This window comes from Photinus pyralis, unplaced genomic scaffold (assembly GCF_008802855.1).
Source record: "Photinus pyralis isolate 1611_PpyrPB1 unplaced genomic scaffold, Ppyr1.3 Ppyr1.4_LG1, whole genome shotgun sequence".
Classification (NCBI taxonomy): Eukaryota; Metazoa; Arthropoda; class Insecta; order Coleoptera; family Lampyridae; genus Photinus; species Photinus pyralis.
In genome coordinates, this window is record NW_022170249.1 from 5,645,628 (window position 1) to 5,662,196 (window position 16,569).

A 16,569-nucleotide genomic window follows, 5' to 3' on the forward strand; every position below is an offset into this window, starting at 1 on the left:
CGTTACTTAGCAACTTTAAAGCACGTGTGTTTTAAAGGCCCTTTTTCGCACGCATTTGAGTGTTTAAAACGGAGATTGTGATTCAGGTATAATAAAAAATTCTTTATTTCAAAACGTCTGCTACTTTCTGGACAACCCTTGTAATTGTACTCGTTTATTACTAGCAACCACTCAATTCATATCCATATTTACAGTTTGTTTGAGGCACAATAAAAATGATTGTTGTTTTTTTATATATCCCTAATTGTACTAATAAAACGTTTATTAAAGTCGCGTTCATAATAGGTGTAACGCCACCACCGGTAAGTTGGCTACTCACGCAACATATGTCATACATGTATTGTGTGTTGCCTACTTTCTAATTTGATTTTTCGATGCAACATGGCGGCTGGGCTCCTATTGTCGCCACTGTCACTGTAAAAAACGTCTTCAATTGAGCAGCAATATAAACCTCGTTCTGCAAAATTGTGCTTATGGATTTATGCATTAGATGTCGCTGCAAAAAATTAAAATTACAGTGACTATTCGAGACAGAGGCGACAATAGAGTGTGTGATAATCCACCCTGATGGTTAGGCAACACAGTTTACATCCGAAACAAAAAATAATATGCTCTGTATATAACCAACGACCGTTTTGCGCAGATGCCGAATACTAGGGGATTTTGGTAACGAAGCTAGGGGAAGGAGAAGATGGCGACGAGGTCGACGGAAGGCACACGCTTTCCCGGTTTTTTTAATTATTCTTGATTATTTTTGGTGATGGTGTTTTGAAGGTGTATTTACAGGTAGTAACCATTTTATTCTTTCTTGTACTAGCTATTTAATCATTGAATTTCTTGCCACAATTTGATATTCACATTTTGCTGATTTTGCATAAACTACGATATCTGAATCATGGCGTACTCCATGCCTTTGTTTGAGTAAGTACCGTTAGATGAATCGTGTTTGTAATACTGTACAGATGATTTTGCCATTATTTTGTTTAATTAAGTATTTACTTCTGTTATTCATGAGGAGTCGATTATCGGTGTGATGTTGCTCTGTTCGATTGACCCGTAACTATTCCGTGAGGGAAGTACCTAATACAGTTTGATGGTTCGCTGTATCTGTTACTTTCTGTTTCGTGGCTCGCTGCAGTTCTTGCGCGTTAGCTATACGAAGGGGAGCTCTTTTATTTGATGTTTCGATGTTTGTATGTGCGAGTGGGTCATTCTGTCTCCGTGGAGTAGGTACCTAATGCAGTTAGATCTTTCGCTGTATCTGTTGCCTACACGTCTCGTGCGGATTGTAGTTCTTAACATCTTAGCAATACGAGTGGGGGCCCTCTCATTTACATTTCCTCTATTTAAAATATGTTCTGCTTGAGCGATAATCGATTTTCACATGAATATTTGCTATTTGGCCAATGGCATTCTCACATGTACTTTTCGTGGTAAATTAAATTATGTTAACTGAAGGATGGAGTAGAGCCACACCATTTACATGTTTCCTATGTACATGCAATTTGTTTACTTGACGAGTTGTGTTATTTCTATTGATCGTACAGGTATTTTGATGTGTTTTTGTATTGAATTGGTTTATCATGTTTTCCACTGCATTTATGATGTCTTATGTATTTTGTTTTTATGAACTTGTTTAATTGCATTTGATTTGATTATCTGATTTTTATCATACCATTTGAGATGTTTTATTTATGTGTATTTTCTCTTGCATTTTATTGCTGTAGGCAGAGCTGTCACTTTTAATAAGATTTAAATCTTTTTTATGATTTAAATACTTTTTTCGATTTAAATCATTTGATCTTAAATCTTTTTACGGAAAATGATTTTTGATTTAAGATTTAAATCTTCATGAAAACTATCTTTGATTTTGAACTTAAAAAATGATTTAAATCTTTTAAAAAGATTTAAATACTTTCGAAAAGATTTAAATCGTTTCCGAGTGATTTAAATCTTTTAGAGACGATTTAATTAATACATACTAACAAATTCTCTTGATTTATTTCAACCTGACTAAGCTAATTAACCCGGGTTTTATTTCGGTAGACGTTTATATGTATTTATTACAAAATCGAGTATACCTACTGAGATTGACGATGTCTTGGTTTTTTAAAAGTTCTTTCGCAAAAAAATAGGTACATATTTTAATTTAATAAATAATAACAATAAAATACGGTAGAAATGGTAAGTATATTGATGAATGGGTTTCGAGCAAGATCATCAGACCAATCAGTTTTATTGAATTTAAATCCTTTACAAACCTTTTGTCACAAAACGATTAAATCATCGGAAAAGATTTAAATCATTACATCATTACATTATTTAAATCTTTATACGTGATTTAAATTAACAAAATTAGATTTAAACCTTTTTGAATGAATTAAATACATTGAAAGTATCTTAAATACTTTCTAAAAAGATTTAAATCACAAAAAATATTTAAATCTCAAAATGATTTATTATCTAAATACTTTCTTATTGACAAAAGTATCTTTGATTTAAATCATTTGTTAAAATGAAATGCATCTTTGATCTTTGATTTAAATCGTTTTTTAAACGATTTGTGACAGCTCTGGCTGTAGGTGATTTATTTCATGTACTTGTGTGGCCTGTGCCAGGGTTTTAGTCCCGGAGAAGGTTTCCCTGGCATGGTCTTGTGTGTGCGTTAATATATTTATTTGATCTTGTCATTTCTTACGCACAAAAGTTCTGTCTTTTATTTAATTCCCGTCCCGATTATGTCTCACGGCCCAACACATAAAAGAACCGATTACACAACGTAGGAGTCCATTCCTGCCATCGATATCGAACCGACTGTCATCCAAATTCAAAAGTGCCGCGAAACTATCATCGTTTCGACTTGAAAGGTAGGTGGCTCTGCTTGTAGTTTTTGTCAGAGTTGCCAACCGTAAGTATAGGGTAAGTCAACGTTTTCCGTGTCGGCTTGATAGACCCCCCTAGGAACATTACAAGTGTATAATTTTTTATTGGTTGTTGAGATCGGCGGCCATGTTGCATCGAATTTCTGCTACATGTAACATGTACAGGGAATTTTTCTTAAATGTGTACATATGGGCTATTTATAAAAAAATTTGCTGTGGCTAGCACAGATACCGCCCTCACACCTGGGCATGCGCGATTCTGCCCTTTTATGTCTATGAATATGTGTACCAAATTTGGTTCCAATCGGTGCAACCGTTTAGGCGGAAATGAGAGTTTGGCACACTTGCACATGCGCGATTCTGCCCAAAAGCTTTTCAGCTGTTACTTTTATATACAGGGTGTTACATGATCGCATGTAAAAAAATTGGGTGATAGAGGGAATCAAGACAAGTACTTTTTCCAAATAAACCGAGGGTCCAGCGTGTTTCGTTTGGGAGCCACTCTCAAAGAAGTGGTGAAATTTGGATTTCTTGTTTAATTTTTTCTAAGCAAGCAAAAAAATTATCAAGATGGGGGGGGGGGGGCACAATAGGTTTTCGGGTATGCCCTACCCGATTTTGAACGTTTTTTTTTTTCAAAATTCCTACCACGAAAGGGCGCACCCCTACTTGGGGGTATGAAAAAAAATTCTGATTACGACGAAATTTGGTATCTGGGGGTTTTTGAACATGAAAACTACGAGTAAAGCGACACCCTTCAAGCATTCATTGTTCAGTTCATTCCATTCCGAACTCTGAGGCTCACTTCTCTGGATGACATCTAATTTACATTAAGATAAGCGTTGTTTTACCTACTTGTATTTGGCCTATACGCGCGCATTTGTATTCAGAACATCAATGTCTTTGTGGAAATTTGTTCAAGTAATCAATTTAATAGATCATTCTTGATTGGAGTTTTCACTTTCATGCTACGCCAAAAAATGATAAATTCATTGTAAAACACTTCAATTAAAACAGAATTTTTTAACAACCTAACATCAACCCCAATTAGAGAAACGTGTTAATAATTTATTAATAGTGCAAGAAACTAAATACAGCACATACTTATAAATTTCCAACGGGCCATTATGACGTACAGGCCAGGTGGCAATCGCCACCCGCCCCCCCGGGCCAGTCCGCCCCTGGTTAAATGGCGGCAAAGTTGCGAATTTCCGTGCTGAATAACAATCTGAAAAGAAATTTAAACTACCATCAATAGTTTTGAAAATATCGAAAACGCAAAAATACGAAATTTTCCTTTTCAATTTTTTCATGGTAAAATAATCCTACTATAGACATTTCTAATTAACACATTATTCAGACACTTTTTAATGGAGATTTCGAATATGACATCCCCTTTTTAATAACTTTTAAGGTGATGGAGAAACACGTGGAAACTTTAGTTTTTCTTATGGGAGCCCTTTTGAATTTTGACATTTTGAGATTACGTCTTTTTTTGTCTTTACAACGATATATCACACATGGTGGATCAGTATCACAGTTTTCCTAAAAATACAATTTTTAGTTTTTTGGGAAGGGTGCTTTGGAAAAACAAAACGTTCATTTATTGTGAACAAAGGTTTGAGAGTTTGATCCATTTGTCTGGTTGCAGTGCTGACAGGGAACTAGTTGTGTTGAGAAAATTCGATTTTCATCTGAACAGAATTGAACCATCGTTTTGCAAGACAATTATAATTCAAATTAGAACAAAATACGTAAGAATAAATACTATTTTCGCAATAAAACTAACACAAACGTTAATGACACTATAACTCTCGCCAGGAAAGACTGCCGGTCACAGAACACTTGATCCCGATCTACAATCTCTGTTTTTCGTAAGGTGCTATAGCGACTTCCGGGATAGTATCGTGTCAATCTTGAACAAAAAGACTTTTCGTTCAACATTGGCACGATCTTTTTCCGGAAGTCGCTCGCAGCTTAAGAAAAACAGAGATTGTAAATCGACACAAGGTGTGCTGTGACCGGCAATCTTTCCTGGCGAGAGTTATACTTGAAATCAGTCAACCTTTTGTTCACAACAAGAGAACGTTTTGTTTTTGCAAAGCACTCTTGGCAGAAAATGAAAATTGTATTTTTAGGAAAAATGTGATGGGTACTGAACCACCATGTGTGATATATCGTTGTAAAGAGAAAAAAATGTAATCTCAAAATGTCAAAATTCAAAATGACTCCCATAAGAAAAACTAAAGTTGCCACGTGTTTCTCCATCACCTTAAAAGTTATTAAAAACGGAATTACTATTCGAAATTTCCATTAAAAAGTCTCTGAATAATGTGTTATTTAGAAATGTCTAGTACGTTTACGATGAAAAAATTAAAAACTAAAATCAGAAATTTTCTTTTTTTTGTGATATTTTCAAAACTATTGATGGTGGTTTAAATTCCTTTTCAGATTATTATTCAGCACGAAAATGTGCAACTTTGCCCTAATTTAATTAAATTTCTATCTCTTAAGATAAGCGAGATCCCCATAGTGGCACTCGAAAAATGGACACCGTGTATAAGTATGTTCTAGAGCATAATACTCACCGCCTTCGATTTAATAACTTTGGATCCTTATATTAACAATGATTTATTAAAGGCCAGGAAGTGTTCTTATTATAAAAAAAAAACCGAATTTAGTCTTTGACATTTTAAAGCTAAAAACTTCCCCCTCGCCTCAAATTCCAAACTAAACCGAACGTCGGTTCCTATACATTAAGTCATCCCTCTAGTACCTTTTCCGTTGTGACATTATAACTATCGTCATTCCTTGTAATTAAAATGATTAATACAAAAATTTGTCGCGCAAATTCATTGCGATTTATATTTATTGTAACATTAATCTTCGAATGAAGATCCAAATCAATCGATCGAGGTATCGAGCATATTTGATATTGTATTGTAGTAAAGGCAACACGTACGTTATACGTGTATTGTGTGTTGCCTACTTCTAATTTGAAGTTTCGATGCAACATGGCGGCTGGGCTCCTATTGTCGCCACTGTTGCTATAAAATCTGTAATCTACTACGGCCCTACCATCGATTTCAGGCGATCGGCAAAAAATGGACTGTGAACCGTATCAATAAGGTATGCCCACGAAGGTTTTAGATGTAGTAAAACCTTAGACCATATAGTACATGGACTGCTATTAGCCCTATGCTTTCAATACAAAATGGCTGGGTCACGGATAGAGGGCACTGTAGTCGTGGGTATGTGAATCTCAGGGTAAACTAAAGTCGTGTAAACACCACTTGGATCGCGTAAAGAGTAGCTTTTATAGCAACCGCGTAGAACGGGAAGCTTTAAATACGCTTAATTATCTTCTATACGTCCACAAATAAGAATAGGTTTGCTTTTTTGGCATATATCTGGACGATTAATTAATTGACGTTTGTTAATTTATAGGTTGACAGTCTCAAATCGTAACTAATCGGACAACTTCGGACAGACTCGTTTACCCTGAAACTCACATACCCAGACGATGTCCTTGACCATATTTTCGTTACAATTAGCAGTCCATGTACTATATGGTCTAAGAGTAAAACACTTATCGAAATTCCCACGGGAACGGCAACAGGAAAACACAGGATTTAATGTTTTACAGTTGAAAAGAGGCTTGACATTTAGAACGTAGGTTTCTTTGAAGACGTTACGGGGACGGGGTATGAAGTTCGCCGGGACTGCTGGTCTGGAAAAAAAGGTATCCGATATTAAGGGTTTTAAAAAGCGTCCCCTATTTTATAAATGTATATTTCTTTCTTAGTTTAATTTAAATAAAACACTTCGCAATTAGGTGCTTTTGGTTTGTTAAAACTCCTGTCCCGTTAACATTTCATTATTTTACAAGTAACATCCCTGTCCATAGATGTATGAAATCATCCGGAAGTGGTTCCTATCCGTTATGGATGTTGTACCTGGACGATAGAAATTAGACCACCACAAGACGTCCTCGCCTGTCTCACCTCAAAAACAAGCAAAAGGAAACCTGTAACCTGTCCTAGTTTTTGACCCTGCACTCAGCACTGTAAATAAAGTCTCACATTTCGACTTTTAATGCAGTTCTGTTGCCCTATTCTTCATTAAAGCCCACTTGTAAACGTGTGAGTGAACAAAAATATTGACAAGATTTTTACAGAACAAAGATTTTTCGAAAATAACCGTATAATAAATGTAAAACGGGCTTTAAAATTACAATTCGATTTTGTTTTTTGTGTCCTGTGAGAAAATATAAAGAAATGATTTCATAGCAACATACTTTCCAAAATAATTGATTTACCTACTTATACCGTATCTTTAAAACCTCTGATTAGATAATTTTGCCAATTACGGCAGGTAAATTTATTTGTGAGCAGAACAAATTTCCGCCCAATCATCATCATGCATGGTTTAAGTGTGAACGATCCCAGCTCCTTTTCTAGGCCAGGTGAATATACCTACTTTAAAAAAACTGAATGGCTAACGCATATTTTCAGATTCTGTAGTTGTAACAGACTTATCGCTCAATTTGTCTGTAAGCTTCGAACAGAAGATCTTTAAAGGTTATGTTGATTTGGTGGTGCAGAAAGTCGATTCGGCAGCTACTGAACTTGTAAGGTGACCGACTTTGTTTCGGAGTTACTCACCGCTTTTCGTAGATTTTAGATACACAAGATCTAGACATTTTTGAAATTTACGACACGGACTCGAATGCGAAATTAAATTACATTATTAATTCACCCGTGGCGGAGTTTGGATCTAAACTTTCAATCACTTTACCTAATAAATCGGCTCAAAGGTTCTCTATACCGGACTTTAAGAACTGTTTAATTCAATTGCAATTTTAGTTTAAACATACGAATCCAATATGCGACTACTGCCAAAGCAAGCGGTTTGCAATGGCTCGAGCCAGAGCAGACAGCCGGAAAGGTGCACCCATTCGTCTTTAGCCAATTTCAACCTATTCATGCACGTTCCGTGCTACCATGTCAAGATACACCGGCCGTGAAAGCCACTTACAGAGCTTCGGTGAGTTGCCCGTTTGGTAAATGTAGGGTGGGTCATTTTTGACACTTATGATTATCTCTGTTAGTGCTATCAAAAAATCAGATCTACCTCCTTTTTTTTAATGAAACCTCCTGTAGATTTTAATCTAAAAAAATCTCTTTTGAGGTTCATCCATGGTGTGCTATATACAGTGTGTAAAGCGATGGGGTATACACGAGGGAATTTTTTTTAAAATATTGATTTATTAAAAAAATTTATTCTTCATGATATTTTTTGCTTGCTTTGAAAGTACCAATAACGTTTCGATTGTTTGTGGTTTGATAGCAATACGCTATCTTGATTATAATGTAATGTATAATGTAATTAATTTTATTATTTTTCCAGATTTCTATAAATAAATTTTAGATTATCGAAACGTTATTGGTACTTTCAAAGCAAGAAAAAAATATCATGAGGAATAAATTTTTTTCATAAATTAATATTTAAAAAAAATTCCCTCTTGTATACCCCATCGCTTTACACACTGTATTTCTGCAAAAGGAATTTAAAAGCTTTTATTTTTAGATTAAAATATACAGGGTGTTTCATTAAAAAAATGTTAAGTCTGATAACTGTTTTACCTGACTGTATACTTATTCTAAAAAAAGGCAGATTATTCAACAGATAAAGAAACTATTGTATAAAACATTTTTATCTCATTTAACTAAAATATAGGACCAATTTTGATATTACCATTTTTAGTCTCACCCAAAAAGAGCACATGGCACCTATATCATTTTTTGGATACCACTAATTAAAATCAAAAATTGGACAACCTGTATAACTCTGAGAAAGTCGAGTGTGATAAACTGATAGGCAACTTCAAGATCAATTGATTTTGTTTGCAGATAACAGCCCCATCACACTTAACAGTACTGATGTCGGCAGTTAGGCAGGATAAAGTTGTAAACGGCGACATTGCGACGAGCACCTTCGTACAGAAGGTGCCAATATGCGCCTACTTAATTGCGATAGCGATCGGCGCAATCGAGGGGAAAAAGATAGGGCCGCGTTCCACCGTTTGGGCCGAAGAGAAACTGATCGATCAGGCCGTGTACGAGTTTGGCGAGACCGAGATGCAGCTACGCACCGCCGAGGATATTTGCGGACCGTATGTTTGGGGAATTTACGACCTACTGGTGTTACCGCCGAGTTTTCCATTCGGAGGCATGGAGAACCCTTGCCTTACATTCGTAACGCCCACCCTCTTGGTGAGTTTTGACATTTCTGAGGAGCCAGGTTTGATCTTTGATTTAGGCGGGCGATCGATCGCTGGCAAATGTTGTTGCTCACGAAATTGCGCACAGTTGGACTGGAAATTTGGTCACGAACGTGAATTGGGAGCACTTCTGGTTGAATGAGGGCTTTACAGTTTTTATTGAAAGAAAAATTGTGGGTCGTTTAACCAATGCTGAAGAGCAAGACTTTGATGCCCACTGTGGTACGGTTTCGTTGAAGGAGACTGTAAGTTTTTACATTATACAGGGTGTCCAAAAAATTTTAAATTACAAAGTGTACAGTAAAGAATCTCGTTCACGTTTGTTTCCACTTTTGTCTTTAATGGTATTAGTGAATATCAACTGTTAAATTTGGCATCTAATTCCCTACAACTCTTCCCATTACATATAGGGTGGCACTTCCTGTTATGACGGAAGTCGATGCAAACATGCATATTGTAAATGGAACACCCTACACATTAGTTCATTTTTTGTTTAGTCTAAGCATTAAAATTAAGTATAGTTGGTGTCATATTCTTAAAATATTCAGAACCCGCATTCGTTATGGGACACCCTGTGTATCTAATATTAGTACCCTACCAATACTACTATTTGTTAAAATACCAAAAGAATAATGTGCCCTGTATTTCAACAATGAATGTTTACAGGTGTCTGTATTGGGCACCGATAATCCGCTAACATGCCTGGTGGTCAATTTGGAAAAAACTCACCCCGATGACGCATTCTCACGAGTGCCATACGAAAAAGGTCACACTTTTCTTCGTTACCTTGAGAATGTAGTGGGCGGCCCAAGTAAGTAAAACAAACTTTGCCAATTTATCCACAATTTATCGTACTTTTCAGGCGAATTTGAACCTTTTCTACGAAAGTACTTTGATCATTTCAAATTTAAAACTTTGAACTCCAACGATTTTAAGGCGTATTTCGAAAACTTCTTCGCCAAAAACGACAGCATCAAAAAGATCGACTGGAATGCGTGGTTTTATTCGCCAGGAATGCCTCCAGTCGTACCGGCATACAATACAAAAGTATTGGAGCTGTGCAACGAGTATAAAACGAAATTGTTAAGTAATTCGTTGTACAAGAAGGAAGATTTTAAACACTTGGACATGAAAGTATTAATTCACGTACTTCAAGAAATATTTGAAGGGGATCCACAGCCTGTCGAAAAACTGAAGGCCATAGACGACTTGCTTGGACTCAGTGCAATGCAGAATTCCGAAGTAAAATTTATGTGGTTGCGTATTGCATTGAAAGCGCGCTGGGAGGAGAAAATCCAAGAAACCCTCGATTGGATCAACGTCGTTGGCAGAATGAAGTATGTAAGGCCGTTGCATCGGGATTTGTACAATTGGGAAAAAGCGAGGCAACAAGCGATTACGAATTATTATTCAAACTGTCACACTATGATGCATGTCGTTTCGTATACTGCACGCAAAGACTTGCATCTTGTATAAATGTACATAATGCCAACTGTTAAATAAATGCCTTATCTAAGAATGTAATCTTTCGGTAAATCTATAATTTTAGGGAATTCTTTGACTTCCTTCTCAGTGTACTCGTCAAGTCGTTTCGGCATTGGACGTATTTGTCTGATTTGGTTTGAAACATTTTTCATTAAAGCACCTGGGACTTTAGAGTCGGGGAAAATGTGTAGCCTCTCCATTGTATAACGTCTTTGTAAATTCCCATCCATGCTGTTATAAACTGCCTTTTTTAACACCTAAAGAGAAAAGTTGAAAACTTGACTAATTTTAGAAGCAATACCAAAGTGGGGTCTTTTTTATGTAAATCCCAAGCTAAAGTCCAACTGGCACCTCCAGGGTAACCCGTATGATGAAAATACACTCTCTTAACCCACTCATCACCTGGCAATGCTATATCTGCACTGTTAATCACAATTACGTGGTCACCGCACTCGTCTAAAAGCATAAGCAATGTGTATCTAGCTACATGGGTTTGAAACATACTCATCGGATGGTAAATGGGTTTGTAAAGCCCCATTAAATATTTCTTAAGAACCTGCGCCGATTCGAAGGGGTTTTGCCAGGAAGCATCGAATATATGCCAAACCCTTGCAAATGTAGCCCATTGCTGTGAATGGAATCCATTATTTAAGAAAAGGTAGAGAAATACAACCTGGACCCTTTTTAATGCTGCCATTACACTAAAATATACCAAAATATTACACAATTTGAAAAATGAGGTTAGGGAGCGTTAGAGGTTGGTTGTGGCTCATATGACGCTACGGGACCTTAGCAACCTCACTGAACGATATACAGTGCGATTTACACTAAACGTACCGAAACGTTTAAAACCAAGATTAGGATAACCGATATTTATTAATTAAATAAATCAACAATGTTTTTATATGCCCCAGCCTTTTCTTCTAAGAAAATAGAAGAATAAGAAAATTCCAATTACGTGACACTGGGGCTCTGAACATACATTTAGGCTTAAGATCTAATTTGTTAAGTATAGAAATTCGCGTTATTTTTCTGTGTCACGATTTAGGCCCCAGTACTGTTAAACAACTGTTAAAAAAGGTAGTGTTAAACATTTTAAAAACTCTCAGATGGAATATCCCTTGATGTCTCAAAAACATTTGACATATTCTACTTTTACGTATTGTTTGATGCGCAGTTGTTTCTTTATTTCTTCCTAAACTGAATGCTGAATTCTGAGCATTGCTTAAAATATAAAAGAATCGCCTTAATCGTGTGTTTGGTAATAGAACGTTTTATTTGGATTAGAATATTTTCATTTTTCCCGCGGAAATGCGTACAGCAGACATTTTTTTAATCTGTAAAAAATGTCGTTTCTAAAACATTATCCCAGACAAATATTGCTCATGTTAGTTTTTAAGTTGTAATTTTTGGGATTTGGACTCAAGGAATGTACATCTGTGTTGGCCTATAATTCGATATCAATGGGTCTTGGTCTTTTAACGATCGGCGGCCTCAAATTGTTGCTGTAAATTTAAATTTTCCTTATTTAGTTACAATTGCCAGTCAGCATTAGATCATCGCTGTTCCAATGCAAACTTAGAAATTTCGGAATTAACCCACAGCCCTGAAACCCGCTCGGGATTGGTTGTAGAGAAGCCACTAACCAATAAAAATTTGGTATCGACATCTTATACATATTCCGCGATTTTTTGGGCGTTCGAAATTACTGAGAAACTATAAGAGAAGTGACTATTTTTTGCATGAGATTAATTGTTGATTATAGAGTTGCGAACGTAAAGAATAAAGACTTCATTGGACCACTGAAATAAATTTTTGAAACAATCAAATTCCTCATTTCGCGCTCAAGCTTAGTCTCATTGTAGGAGACGTTTTGAAATCAAATTTTTTACGTATGTGCTTATTGGAAATTTTTCTCAAATAAACAGTAACAAAGGTCATTAAACTGTATGTACGTAAAGCATCATGTTCGAAGTAATTTCCATTTACCGGCAAGAAACCGACATCGAAAGCAGGCCCTTAGTATGCAAGGAAAAATTCACATTCAAAAAAATAAAAGAAAAGAAAAAAAATCTGAGACTTAAAATTTGAATTAACCGATCGTAAAGGATTCAATCAATCGTTAAATTTTTGAAATTTTAATGTATTTTACAATTAAAAGAATCTGTTGAATTTGGTATCATTTTTAATTTTATTATTATTATGGTAGGTGTATCTTGTGAGAACTCAGGTCTAGCCTGGTTAACTAATCGCACGGATTAAAATCAAGTAACGATTAGTATCTGTGTCTGTGTCTGGTGCAAAAAAAAAAACCACGTGCATTGGCAATCTAGGGATAGTATGTAATTCATACTTACCAACATAGGTATAATTATTATTATTATTATTATCCCTCTCTTGTTTTGGGCCCTCAACAGGCATGCGCCCAATTACAGAGTCAATTTAAATTTGATTCCGTAATTTTAATATTGAATTTACCCAAATACAGTGGTTTTATTTATTACCTACCTAATATGTTTAGAAGGCTCAGGAATTCTTAAAAAATGCCTTCTCTTTTACAATTTATAGTCCTGCAATGTATTAAAAATAATCATAAAAGTTTCTCTAAGATTCTACATATTTAAAGAATTTATTAAGAATCTCCATAAGTGGTTTCCATAAAAACAATTCTTAAAAGATTGTGTAGGGGCCCCTTCAACAATCTCATTAAGGAGCTTTCTAAGAATCTATTTCTTAATTTCTTTACAAATCTCTATAAAGTCTAAACGTTTCATTAAGAGTTTTTTAGGAATTTTTGTAAAAGTTCTCTTAGACTATAAGTCCAAAAATCTACTTAGAAATCGCCTCAGCTTAGAAATCATGGAATACAGAAAAAACTCAAAATGTTCTTGCAGCGTCGCATAACGGAAGAGATGCGGCCAATCCCACCAAAAGTTTTCCAAAATGCTGTTCCTTTTCTTTATTTTAATAGTACCATATAAAAAAAGAAAGTCTGAATGAGAGAATTTCCCAAACAACAATTAATAAAAATGTTTGTTGAGAAGATTGATAACATCTGTTATGTCAGTAAAAAACTGATAGAATATAAATTATCAAACCTTTTTAAACTTTAACCAGTATCTCCGACCTCCGAAAAGGTTAAATAAAAATGTTCCAAAATCGATTACTCGCGTCCGTGAAAACTATACAGAAATTTTATTCGCGTAAGTGACTGTTCAAATTTGCAAAAATCCACAAAACTGTTTTAGAACGTAACAAGAGCGATGTGGGCTTTATTGGCGTTGGAAATATGGGGCAGCGCATGGCGACAAATCTTATCAAGAAAGGGAGACGTGTAAAAGTTTATGATGTATCAAAAGCTGCGATGGAAAGTGTTACCGGTGCTCTACCATGTGAAAGTCCACAAGAGGCAGCTGCCGATGTAGATTTTGTGATAACTATGCTACCGGATGGCGATGTAGTAAAGCAAGTGTTAACGGCGGAAAATGGAGTTTTGAAAGGAATTAGCAAAAGGGCTTTACTAGTCGATAGTTCGACCATCAACCCCTTAACAGCAAGAGAATTGCACAAGACTGCCGAAGACGCTGGCATTAAATTTTTAGACGCGCCTGTTGCGGGTGGCACTGCTGGCGCGTCTGCAGGTACGTTGACCTTTATGGTTGGAGGTAATCAAGACGCCGTAAAAGCAGCCCAGGCGATTTTACTACAGATGGGCGGAAACGTTATGCACTGTGGCGGACCGGGCGCCGGCCAAATTTCGAAACTTTGCAATAACATGATAGTGGCGGTGAGTATGATCGGAGTCGCCGAGGCGATGAATTTGGGCGCGAAGATGGGCTTAGATGTGAACACGTTGGTGCAAGTGGTGAATACGTCTACGGGTAGATGTTGGATTTCCGAAAAGTACAATCCGGTACCTGGGGTCATGAAAAACGTTCCTTCCGCTAACGACTATAACGGCGGTTTCCGGTCCCAGTTAATGGCAAAAGACTTGGCACTTGCGTCCAGTATTGCAATCAGTTGTGGAGCGCCGATTCTGCTAGGATCTGCTGCGCATGAAATTTACAGAACTATGGCGGCTTATGGATATGGAAACAAAGACTACAGCTCCATTTATAAATTTTTACAGGGCCAACATTAAACGATTACCTGAGTACAATGTATATAGAAGTTTTTTTATTTTTAGCGCATTTCCACAAAAATAAAAAAAATGCGCTATTGTGGCCACTTTGTCCGTCCGTCCGGCTGTCCGTCCGTCCGTCCGCTCGTTTTGCGACGCTACTAGTTCTTTATCTTAATAGCTATTGTTCTACTTTTTTCGCTATTTGGTTCGTTATAGTGTCGAGTCTTGTACCAAGGAAGGAATTTTTTCTGTACCGCTTACAAAAAAAGTTATTGTAAAAAAAACAAAAAACCGTTTTTTACATGTTCCATAATTTTACACTTTTGCCGTTTATTAACGATCCTAGAGATCGTTTATAATTTTGCATTGCTATCTGTCGTCTGCCTGTTGGTCTGTCCGTCTGTTCCTTTGTCTGTCTGTCCATCTATCTGTCCGTGTGAACGATAACTTTGTTTAGAAATGTTCGATCGCTTTTACATCTCCGTTAGTTATGAACTGAATTGCATGAAATTCAATATGGGCATAGCTTTAGCCATATAATACGCAATGCCAAAAGTTGAATCGAATCGATTCAAAATTCACAGTGCCCTTTTCGCATCTCGACCATTTATAAACCGAATTGCAAACTTTTTTACTTATAAAAGTATTTGAATGAAATTTGATACATAGGCACTTGGAATAAAGGAAAATCAAACGCCAGTTTCAAAATTTGGCTTTGCGCATGCGCAGTGCCAACTTTTTTATTTATGGAAGAATTTAAATGAAATTTGATACATAGGCGCTTGGAACAAAGGAAAATCTAACATAAGTTTTAAAATTTAGGTTTGCGCATGCGCAGTTCCAACTTTCTTATTTAGAAAAGCATTGAAATGAAATTCTTCTCATAAACTGAAATTGAAGTAGCACGTCAACAATGGATTGCCCATGTGCAACGCTATCTTTCATATTTGTGGCCGGATTTTTACGATTTTAACAGAAGTTGCATCTTACAAATGGGAAATGAATGCAAGTGGAAATGCGCTTTATGTAAATCGTTTACGATTACTTTTTAACTTGTTATTTATGGAAGAATATAAACGAAATTTGATACATAGGCACATGGAATAAAAGAAAATCAAACGCCAGTTTCAAAATTTGGTTTTGCGCATGCGCAGTGCCAACATTTTTATTTATGAAAGAATTTAAATGAAATGTGATACATAGGCACTTTGAATAAAGGAAAATCTACTTTGAAAGAAATTGTAGGAACTAGTTTGTTGTTTTTAAAGGAAGTTAATTACACTTTGAATTTACAAATATGGACAAAGAAAACCTACTATTATTATAATTTAATCTAGTTACACTTGCAATTTGTAATTAAGTATATGTCTTAATCTAAGACTCGTCTCGTGTCGTGCGTAAAGATACCGCCGGCTGTTTGTGACAGGTGACAGTAAAACGTGCATAAATTCAAAATTCAAATTTTGCATGCGCACGCCTCAGTGGTTTCAAGAAAAACTTCTGTCAATGGGGTAGTAGTGGTTTGTGGAGGCGGTGGGGGGTGGGGGGGGGGAGGTTACCCTTCATGGTATTCGTATGGAAGGTCCAATGGAAAGGAATTGGTTTCTAAAAATAAGATTTCGTTCGCGACTGCTTTCGTTTAATCTTTAATGACACTCGATCTAATTAAAATTATCGACGAAGGAACTCTTTTTTCTACAAACCGCCTTTCTTCCTCGCGATACTTATCCAAATGGAGAGTTGCCGGAAGGAGGGGCTGGTCTTTCATGGGACATGGCAGAAATATATCTATGGCT

The 16,569-nt window shown here is 36.2% G+C and overlaps 3 protein-coding genes across 3 annotated transcripts; 2 read left to right on the forward strand and 1 right to left on the reverse strand.

Moving 5' to 3' along the window:
• Nucleotides 1-6,795: 6,795 nt before the first annotated feature.
• LOC116160239 (leukotriene A-4 hydrolase) lies at nt 6,796-10,684 on the forward strand. Its single transcript, XM_031473391.1, has 8 exons — nt 6,796-7,347; nt 7,397-7,512; nt 7,559-7,698; nt 7,748-7,928; nt 8,795-9,157; nt 9,204-9,410; nt 9,832-9,976; nt 10,028-10,684. The coding sequence occupies exons 1-8, from the start codon at nt 7,302-7,304 to the stop codon at nt 10,639-10,641; spliced, it is 1,812 nt and encodes a 603-aa protein (XP_031329251.1). The 5' UTR covers nt 6,796-7,301; the 3' UTR covers nt 10,642-10,684.
• LOC116160245 (39S ribosomal protein L13, mitochondrial) lies at nt 10,553-11,423 on the reverse strand. Its single transcript, XM_031473397.1, has 4 exons — nt 11,324-11,423; nt 11,155-11,278; nt 10,952-11,106; nt 10,553-10,907 (listed from the first exon to the last, which is right to left on the reverse strand). The coding sequence occupies exons 1-4, from the start codon at nt 11,345-11,347 to the stop codon at nt 10,674-10,676; spliced, it is 537 nt and encodes a 178-aa protein (XP_031329257.1). The 5' UTR covers nt 11,348-11,423; the 3' UTR covers nt 10,553-10,673.
• Nucleotides 11,424-13,763: 2,340 nt separating this feature from the next.
• On the forward strand, nt 13,764-14,813 carry LOC116160242 (3-hydroxyisobutyrate dehydrogenase, mitochondrial-like). Its single transcript, XM_031473394.1, has 2 exons — nt 13,764-13,853; nt 13,899-14,813. Exons 1-2 carry the CDS (start codon nt 13,799-13,801, stop codon nt 14,789-14,791), a joined length of 948 nt encoding a protein of 315 aa, XP_031329254.1. The 5' UTR covers nt 13,764-13,798; the 3' UTR covers nt 14,792-14,813.
• Nucleotides 14,814-16,569: the final 1,756 nt, after the last annotated feature.